This window comes from Benincasa hispida, chromosome 9 (genome assembly GCF_027475165.1).
Source record: "Benincasa hispida cultivar pf3 chromosome 9, pf3_genome.v1.1, whole genome shotgun sequence".
NCBI lineage: Eukaryota > Viridiplantae > Streptophyta > Magnoliopsida > Cucurbitales > Cucurbitaceae > Benincasa > Benincasa hispida.
The window spans coordinates 66,620,711-66,631,529 of NC_143486.1; the positions used below are offsets into that span (position 1 = coordinate 66,620,711).

General features: G+C 36.8%; 1 protein-coding gene and 1 pseudogene across 4 annotated transcripts; both read right to left on the minus strand.

Moving 5' to 3' along the window:
• Window positions 1–385: 385 nt before the first annotated feature.
• Window positions 386–2,130, minus strand: LOC120086195 (jacalin-related lectin 15-like). Of its 4 annotated transcripts, none has more exons than XM_039042730.2 (4): window positions 1,998–2,130; window positions 1,394–1,648; window positions 1,009–1,230; window positions 386–656 (listed from the first exon to the last, which is right to left on the minus strand). In XM_039042730.2, the coding sequence occupies exons 2-4, from the start codon at window positions 1,582–1,584 to the stop codon at window positions 524–526; spliced, it is 546 nt and encodes a 181-aa protein (XP_038898658.1). In that variant the 5' UTR covers window positions 1,585–1,648; window positions 1,998–2,130; the 3' UTR covers window positions 386–523. The 4 variants fall into 4 exon arrangements, with proteins under 4 accessions (XP_038898658.1, XP_038898656.1, XP_038898657.1 ...); XM_039042728.2 differs by having other exon boundaries at window positions 1,009–1,256; XM_039042729.2 differs by having other exon boundaries at window positions 1,394–2,088.
• A 3,315-nt stretch (window positions 2,131–5,445) lies between these two features.
• LOC150034016 (secreted RxLR effector protein 161 pseudogene) lies at window positions 5,446–6,153 on the minus strand (annotated as a pseudogene).
• Between the last annotated feature and the right edge of the window lie 4,666 nt (window positions 6,154–10,819).

The following is a 10,819-nucleotide window of genomic DNA, read 5'->3' on the forward strand; positions in this document are numbered from 1 at the left end:
GTACAAGAGTACCCAATGGTAAGATTAAAGTGTACGGACTACGTTGAGTCCAATGGCATTGAGATACAAATCAGATCTGCCATGGATGGCAACCACCTTCAACCGGCGATCATCAGGGAATAAAAATTGGGTTCCATGTTCAACCCCAAATGGCCCATACAATTTATTATTGGTTCCCACAGTCAGCGAGCGAATCATGTTAGTAAACGATTTGGAGTCAGGTGAGTTGTCGTAGTATCCTTTAATTGTAACAAGATGTTCCGCCGGATAATCCAGAACAACCTGCATTAATGCATACCAATTACTTGATCTAGATTATCCATCTATAAATAATTAAACAAGTTTATACATATTATTAGGAAGGACTGGGGGTAGTAACCTCTAATTTTGAACCTCCATCTCCACCATGCACCTTGGACAACACTGTCTCCCCATTCTCATCCTCATATTCAACTTGAATACCAATGATCCACTCATCGTCACTGTAAATTACCAACCGTTTTATTGCTCTAAAACTCTCCGCTCAATATTCCCCATCTTCAAGCCCATATTCTCCCAAACTAAAACATTCCTCAGGCTGCGGCTGGGGCTCGGGCTCGGGCTCAGGCTCAGGCTCAGGCTGGGGCTGGAGCTGGAGATGGAGTTGGCGCATGCTTCTGTATCAGGGAAATCTTCTTCCTATTAAACTTGTTTACTAATGAAAGTGTACCAAATTGTAAGGAAGAGATTTTAAAAACAACCAAATAAAACTATGATATTACATTTATAGCTATACATTATTCTTAAAATTAGAAAACTCAAAAAAGTCTGAAGGACCATGGTTTGACTCATTTATGAATGTTAACTTTGAACCTGTATATGAAATTTTGAATAGAGTGGATATCAAAATTTAGGTCAACCACAAGCCGTCTAATTAATTGTCCCGAAGACGTGATTTCAAACTTTCATGCATCCTTTTATTATTATTATTTATTTATTTAAATATAGAGAATATAAAATATAGTATACTTGGTAATTGGTTGCACATATACTCCAATAGCATTGAGGGAGTGCTCATCGCTCCGGCCATGGAAGCCCACAATCTTCGCTGCCCTGAGTGGGATTGAAAATTTGGTTCCCTTGCCTTCCTGATCACCATATGGGCCATAGGTTCGACCACTAATTGTTTCAAAAGTCAGCGACTTAATCGAACTGTACTCGGTGTAGCCGTGAATTGAAGTGAGAAAATCGCTGCAGGGAGAAGGAAATTCAATTGCCTGCGATATTATCAGTAGATTGAAGAAAATGAACAGAATTAGAGGATATTATAAGATGGCAGTGCAGATGAAAGAACTCCTTGCACAGAACAAATTAAAGTGATTCAGATTACAGAGAATGGCGTTTCAAATTCCACCTGTTTAATTGAATGGTCACTGTATCCGTGTCTGGTCTGTTGGCCATGAATGAGACCCCATTCTGCTTTCCCATTTTTATCAATATACTCGATACGAACACCGCAGACCCATTCGTCGTCATGAATAATCTCAAGCCGTTTGACTCCCTCATGAACTCCGTCATTCCAAACACTCCCCCTTTTAGACCCATGAGCCGGCAACTTCACGGTCATCGTGGAGGTGAAAAAGGAACCTTGACCATCTTCCTACATCAACTGCTCAGAAAAAGTGTCGTAATCACTTCCAAATTGGCACGCATGGTACGGTACCACATAATTTTTTACCATCATGGAAATTGGAAACGCCTCCTGCTCACATATCTAAATATTGCACATTCCTTTCTTTTTCTTCATTTTATAGACAAATTAAACTTCACCAAAAATTCATTTTCTATATAGGTAAAATAATAATTATCTCGCAAAAAGTGACCTGATGAGTATGACCTAAAGTTTAGCAATATAATTGACATTTTCTAATAATAAAGGATTACAAAAACCATTCTCAAAAGTTAATTTTCTCAAAAATTAAAATAAGAGAGAGAGTGAGAGAGACGAGGGAGGATACAGGTTTCACGCCGGCGTCGGCAGACATTTGATCTCAATGATAAGAAGAGAAACGTCGCAACGAGGAAACCAATAGAGCGTTGTTGGTAGAGGAAAATAACAAGCGTTGAAAAAGGGGAAAAAATAAAACCTAACAAAAACAAAAGAAGGATGGATTTGTTTTCAATTATTTACAAAACTGCCACTCTCTTGACAGAAACACAGAGCCGGTAGGTGGGGAATTGAATGACTCACTATGGGTTTGTCTGGGACATGTAATGAATTAGGCTTTTTAATGTAATGTAATTCACCATTTTGAGCTCGATTTATAATTGTATCAGATTAATTTTGTTTTTATAGTTTCTAATCTAACCCTCTCTCTTATCTTTTTCACATTTCACGATTCTATTTCTATTTTGCCTTTAATTTCTTATTTATTTCAACATCCTTCAGATTCTCAATGATCATGATTACATTCACCATTAGTGTAATGGAAAATGATCATCATAAGTACATTGATCTAGTAGTTTGAAATCCACTTCCAATTTAAAATATAAAATTTATTACTTCTAAAAATCTTAATTTTACCTCATTTATAAAGTAAATCGTTCTAAGCCATGATCTTTCCTTTTTAACAGCATTTCGTAATTTCAAACTTCCACATGAAACATGTGAACTTTTTACATATTTTTGTATATCTCTGTATGTCATAAATGTGGAGTACAAGACTATATATATACTAGAACACCTAAAATTAGATATGTAAACATAAACAAAATAAACAACACAAACATATTACAAAATCATATCGTAACCATATAACCATATAATTAAACATCCCCCCTCAAACTCAAGGTGGTAGAGTAGAGACCAACTTGAGTTCGTAAAGTATCTTATTGAAATGGATAGGGGAGAGGGCTTTGATGAAGATGTCTGTCAGTTGCTCAGTCCTAGATATGTCTTGAACACACAAGGTGGAACTCTAGAGATGGTGACAAACAAAATGACAGCCAGTCTCAATGTGCTTTGTCTGTTCATGGAAAACATCATTATGTACTATCTGAATAGCACTATGATTGTCACAATAAAGAAGAGTGGTAGAGTTTTAGGGAGCTTCAATGTCGGTCGGGAATCAACGAAGCCATAAGACCTCTGAAGTTGCATCAATAAGCACATGATATTTCGATTCGGTACTCGAACGAGAAACAACAATTTGTTTCTTACTCTGTCAGGAGATGAGAGAATTACCAAAATAAAAACATTAACATGTAGTTGATCTTCATTTTGTAGGGTCGCCTACCCATTCAACATCAGACTACCCAAAAAGAACAAATGATGATTGAGAGGAGAACTGAAGATCATGCCCTAGTGTACCTTTAGCATAACATAGTGAAGGTGTTCATATAACACATGCGGAAGAAATTTTAGGATCGAAGGCACTTAACTACATCAATTTTAGAAAATGAAATCATGCTATCCAAATACCGTAAATAGATAGCAGAATTTGTACCAATCTTTTTGGAGACCGATTCAGCAACTCCCTTTGATTCCTTTGCTCACGAACGGTGTGTGGACCACCTCTAGTGTCTTCCCTACTATTCTCTGGGCCAAGAACGACTTGTGGGAGTCTATAGAGATAGGGAATGGGAAGGGAATGCTTGAAGGTTCAAGCTCTAGAGAGATATATGATGGTAGGTGAGTTTGAGACCAAATTCCAGCAACATAACAGTATGGAAAATGGTTGTCTTTTGCTCTCAATCTGATTCGACCTCTACTTATAGAGTGAATCCATGCATCAAGAAGCCTCAAAATGCAAGACACATGGTGGAGATGCAAGCAATAGTGGATTCTAGGTGTTCATGTAACATTACAAGCAAGAATGCATGGATGAGTTGTTTTTCCACTTTGAATCACCATGCATAAGTGGGATTCCAACAAAATCCACTATCCTTGATCCAAAATCTGATTTTAGCTTGTATTTAATTTTAATTTCAATTCTAAATTGAAATTCATTTTTGGTAATTAATTTGAAACTTTTCCAATTAATTTCGTATGATTAATCCAATTAATCATTCTAACCTTGTGCAATCTATTATATATGAATCCTTATTCATGTATATAGTATTTAAAACACTTTTAAATACTTTATCTCTCATTTAATAATTTAATTCATAATTAAATTATTGTGTCAAACACAATTGACGATAATACCCTTTCTCGATTTTGAACGATTCAAAGTTTCCTATCTAATTGTTCTAGGCTTTATTCCGATATGAGCTAGTAGAGGGACCTAATGGACCTATAGATCATGGGCTCCAACGATTTGAGGTTAACCGACTAATCTCATTAACCAAGCTAACCAACATTCGTTAACTACCGAGATACTCCACTATAGCTCAGTAGCTGCACTCCCCTCACCGTAGATATATTTTCGTCCATTTAATATAACCATGTTCAGTAAGTCGATCCTTCACAGGTTGTTCGTAGCTATAGCCAGGTCAAATGTCCGTTTTACCCCTATAGTACTTCTTGTTCCTTAAGTTCCACTAATCCTCTAATGAACAATCGGTTTGTGGTCCAACCATTAAACCTAAGTCCCTCTCAAGCCAAGGAGAGGGTGGGGCCCCTTGTTCAAGTCTTGGAGTTAGTACTTAAAGGAACAACCTCTCTACTATCTCTGATGTGGGTAGGAGCGAATTTCGTCTTGCGAGACTATATCCCCAGCTATCTATCCGATCTTATCCCCAAAATGGTAGGCTTGTTGACTCGGCGATGTCTAGCCACTCTCACCCATGCAAATCAAAGTATAATTTCGTATAAATAGGAGTTCATAGTTAGCTTAGGATTAAGATCGAGTTACCTAGGTCATCTTGTGAAATAGTCAGTTTCTTTAGTAAACAAAGTTATAAAGAGAAAGTGACTAATTTTGCAGTCCTGTCTTATGCAAACTCATTACATAGGATGCCCCCACTCACATGTCTCTACAAGAACGATTTAGGATCTCATCGTTTGTACTTAATACAAAGTGGGTCGCGCCCATAGTGTCCCTAGGATAAGATACCCAACCCTATCCTTATACTATAGACAGTTTTGGCTATATACTTGAACTTGATCCTATGATATGTCTCTACATATAGTTCGAGTATTCATGTTATAGCCAAGGATCTTAGTTTATTCGATTTAGGTTAGATATTCGTAACTTACATATTCAATAACATCTTTTACTTAATAACCTCAATAACGTCTTTATTGGAAATAGAATATGTTTAATGATTTACAAACTACAAGTTTATAGGACATTAAACCCAACAAACTCCCACTTGGACTAGAAACTCTAGTGGGGTACAGGAAGTTTGGTGTAAGAGATAATATACATAAAGACAATAAACTAGGGCATCAACCATACCCTTACATTTCTCCCACTTGCCCTAGTCTATCAAAGCTCGTAGTCCTTGATTTACTAGGTGACCCTAAAAAACTTTAGTAGTGAGGGGTTTTGTAAATGGATCAGCCATGTTGTGCTCCGAAGCAATCTGAGTGACAATCACATCTCCTCGTTGCACGATCTCCCTGATGAGATGATATTTGCGCTCAATATGCTTTCCTCGCTTGTGACTTCGAGGTTCCTTAGAGTTTGCAACTGCTCCACTGTTATCACAATAGAGGGTGATAGGTAGTTGCATATTTAAAACGATTTCCAACTCTGTTAGGAATTTTCTTAGCCATACTGCCTCTTTTGCTGCTTCGTAGGCGGCTACGTACTCTGCTTCCATGGTAGAGTCAGCAATGCAACCTTGCTTAATACTCCTTCATACTACTGCTCCTTCATTTAGAGTGAACACAGATCTCGATGTCGATTTTCTTGAATCTATATCGGTCTGAAAATCTGAGTCAGTGTATCCTGTAAGGATTAGATCCTTAGCACCATACACAAGCGAAAAATCCCTCGTTCTCCTTAGATACTTGAGGATATTCTTAACGGCAGTCCAATGTGCATGTCCAGGATTGGACTGGTATCTGCTGACAATTCCCACGGCATAACATATGTCGGGTCTGGTACACAGCATGGCATACATTAAACTACCAACTGCTGATGCATAGGGAATGCGTCTCATTTCCTCAACTTCTTGAGGTGTCTTAGGACTTTGTTCCTTTGACAGGTGAACCCCGTGCCTAAAAGGTAATAACCCTTTCTTGGGGTTCTGCATTGAATATCGTACCAATATTTTGTCGATATAGGATGCTTGAGACAATGCTGGCCATTGTTTTACATCAGACAGGAATCCTACATTATTCCCAATAAGTAGGATATCATCTACGTACAGAACTAGAAAAGCTACAGTAGATTTGACGATTTTCTTGTAAACACAAGGTTCGTTAATATTCTGCTCAAAGCCATACGTTTTGATCGCAGTGTCAAAACGTATATTCCAGGATCTTGATGCTTGTTTTAACCTATAAATGGATTGTTTAAGTTTGCAAACTTTTTTCTCATCATCCTGGACTATGAATCCCTCTGGTTGAGCCATATAAATAATCTCTTCAAGATTGCCATTCAAAAAGGTCGTCTTGACATTCATTTGCCATATTTCATAATCATAAAATGTGGCAATAGATAAGAGTATTCTAATTGACTTAAACATGGCAACAGGGGAAAAAGTTTCTTCAAAATCCACTCCTTCCCGCTGGGTAAAACCCTTTGCCACAAGTCGAGCCTTAAAGGTTTGGACCTTACCGGCTTGGTCTCGTTTTCTTTTGTAGATCCATTTGCAACCAATAGGTTTTACCCCATCCGGCTGCTCTACAAGTTCCCATACCAAATTGAAGTAATTGACTCCATTTCGAGATCCATGGCTTTAATCCACTGGTCCTTATCTACATCATTCATTGCCTGATTAAAGGTCAATGGATCCTCTATACCATCATCAGGTATGACAACTTGTGTTTCTGTTAAACCCAAGTAACGGTCAGGCTGATGAACAACCCTCCCACTACGTCGAGGCATTCTCAACTCTTGAGAAGGATGTGATTGACCAGATGTACTAGTTTTATCTACTACTTTAGTAGATGAACTAGCTCTATCTGTAGCGTTTTTGGAAATTTCATTCAATACTAGTCTACTGCGAGGTTGATGACTTCTTATGTGGTCTTCCTCTAAGAATGTGGTATTTTTCGATACAAATACCTTATTCTCTTGAGGATTGTAAAATAGACCACCCTTTGTTTCTTTTGGATAACCTACAAATAGGCATAGTTTTGAACGACGTTCCAATTTTTTAAGATTTTGCAACACACGTGTGCCGGGCATCCCCAAATCCTAAAGTGATATAAACTACCTTTACGCCCTTTCCATAGCTCATAAAGTGTTTCTAAGACACTTTTAGAAGGAACGTTATTCAAAATATAGACAACAATCTCTAATGCATGTCCCCAAAAGGAATCAGATAACTCAGCAAAACTCATCATTGAGCGAACCATGTCCAACAAGGTTCTATTTCTTCTTTCAGATACATTGTTCTGCTGAGGCATATTAGGTGCAGAGAGTTGTGACTTGATTCCGTATTCTATCATATAGTCTTGGAATCTCAAGTCCATGTGCTCCCCACCTCGATCTGATCATAGTGTCTTAATTGTTTTACCTAACTGGTTCTCAACCTCAACCTTATATTCTTTGATAAAAGAATCAAACTTGTGATGCATTAGGTAAATATGACCATACCTTGAATAATCATCAATAAAACTGATGAAATATTCATATCCACCTCGAGCTTTAACATTCATTGGTCCACAGAGGTCTGAATATACGAGCTCTAAGGGTATTGTGGCTTTGAGACCTTTTCCAGTAAAAGATCTCTTAGTCATTTATCCTTCAAGACAAGACTCACATGGAGGTAAAAAATTTTCTTCTAACTGATTTAGGAGTCAATTCTTAACCAATCTCTCAACCCTTTTGAGATTTATGTAGCCAAGTCTTAGGTGCCATAGATAGGCATTAGAAGAAACTTTTTGTCTTTTATTCTGAGATTCGACTGTTCTAAATATCTCAGTATTTAAGACAAATTTTGGTTTAGTTGGTCTTAACTTATATAAGTTGTTTTCAAGTATAGTAGAACAAATTTGAATACCATTTCTGAAAATGAACGCTTCATTAACTTCAAAAGATATTTTATACATTTGTTCCATAAAGCGACAGATATTAAATTCCTCTTCATAAGAGGTGAATACAAAACATCTTTAAGTATGATATATCTATCATTGAAAAACAACTTTAAATCTCCCACTGCTTCGACCGAGACAACCTCTCTTGTTCCAACCTTGAGGGTGATCTCGCCTTCTTCAAGCTTTTTCCAGGAACTAATTTCCTGAAAAGAGAAGCAAATATGATTAGTGACTCCTAAATCCAATATCCAGGTTGAGGTATCATCCTCACTAAACATGTTTCAACAACTAGTAAATCAATTTACCTTGTGCTTCTTTCGAGGCAAGGGCCGAGGACATTCCTCAGTTAAGACAAATCTCAGGTAATCTATTACTAGTGTTGAATTCAGATGTTTTTCCATGTTGAGTAATTATCGCCGTTTAATTTCTCGAAAGCTAAGAGTTAATCTAAAGATCTAGTCATGCTGAAAAGAAAAAAATATATCCTTTTTAGTAAAAAAAACATCAATCTTTTAAATCCAATCAAGTTTAGCAAAAACAACTAATAATGTACCCTTCATTATTATATTTTGTAACGATATTTCAATGGTTTAGAATAACCTCCACCGAGGGGTGATCGACTATTCCTCTGTTGAACCAAGACTATCTTGACTAGATAGTATCACCAAAATAACTCTTATTCCTATAGTAACCCAGTTATCGCTATTTGGTCAAGAATTTACTAACACTTAATAATTCTCGTAAGTGTGATCCTCTATTTTCAGACCTCAAAGATCGGAATCATTATGCTCCCGAAGTTGGAAAGAAAAGAATGAAAACGGACCTGAGAGACCCTATCTATTTCTAGAGTTTGCAGAGTTTCGAATCCTATAATACAGCCCTCCGATTGGTAAGGTCGCTCCAGGGCAGACATGCAGGTGCATTATAGAATCTCACGGTGCGACTTAATGGAAGAGACCGTAAGATGTGTTGACACACTTCCTTCTCCCACTTACTATGAACAACTTCCCCTATTCACCTTGGTATTGACTCATGCAAACACTCTCCGAATGGAGTCTGCTCCCAGGGCGGCCCAAAGCCAAACATGAATCTCACGGTGTGAACTCTCAAGGACGCTAGAGCTAAAAGTACATTACTTCTCTCCAGCTGAAGTGTTCTAGACGGCTAGGGTATAAAAAACTTAGCGATACATTTCGGCTAACTAAACATCCTAAGTCTAGGTGATTCATCCGAGTATAACTTTTATACTAGATTTTTAACTTACGATGTCTAGGTGTTAAACAAATTTTATTATCTCATACCGCTCACGCATGCTCATAAAACCGGTTTATCCTAACTCAGACGCCGGCTCGATCTCCAGGTAGTAGGTGTTCCATGAACCGTCAACTTAAATACCTTCAACCTTAGTCATTTTATCTGACTTTTTGCCAAGATCTTGCCGAGTGAGTTTTCTTGTAACTTCAGTTTTACAAGATATCGATCTATTCGAATCTAATTGAAATCGATCGAAATTTGGATTCAAATTAACCTTATGTGAGCATGCACCTTATCTTTGTTATAGATTTTAGATTTCTATCTCACTTATAACAATTATAAAAACAATCTATAACAAGCCTAATTTGAATATAACATTTATAATCAAACTAAAGAAGTTTCATGCTTCATGCTTTGTATATTTTCTCTTTTAATTAATATAACTTTTATATCAATTAATCAATTTTGAAAATAACCATTCAAGCATGCATCTCCCTAAATTAATACAACATTTATGTTAATTTCATGAAACTTTATACATGCATTTAATTAATATCATAATTCTTATAACATATTAATTAATGCATGATTCATGCTTTCCTATGGTGGGATTTTAAATCTAAATGACATACATTATGCACATAAAATACTATTTAATTAAAACATACATTCAATAATGCATAATTAATTAAGTTAACTAAAGTGAATTGGTTTTGGGATTTTTAATCAAGCAAAAAAAAAAAATTATTACAATAATAATTTCAAATAGGGCTTGGATCGCTCCCGAACCATTCAAACTGACCCGAACCGCCCTTGGATTACTTGAACCGGACCATTTTGCCTTTAAGTGAAGAACACACTTGGGCTGGAACTAAAAATCAGCATGCTGGAATTTTCGGTCAGCTTTGAACAGTCTCTGAATTTCTTCAAATTGATGGCCTAAATGGACTCTATTGACTCTCAAATTTTACAGACTCCATATGAACACATTAATGCCCATAAACATGTAGGAAATTACAATTAATTCCAATGAATTGAACGATAATTAAATTCAATCCCAAAACCAATTTTCTTTAGTTTCTACACAGTTTCATCATATGAAAAGATACCTACCAAGCTAAAATTAATGCATGTTAGGTGCCTTAATCATGCTCTGATACCAATTGAAGGTGTTCATATAACACATGCGGAAGTAATTTTAGGACCAGGGGCACTTAACTACATCAATTTTAGAAAATGAAAGCATGCTGTCCAAATACCATAAACAGAGAGCAGAATTTGTACCAACCTTTTTGGAGACCGATTCATCAACTCCCTTTGATTCCTTTGCTCACGAACGGTGTGTGGACCACTCTAGTGTCTTCCCTACTATTCTCCGGACGAAGAACGACTTGTGGGAGTCTATAGAGATAGAGAATGGGAAGGGAATGC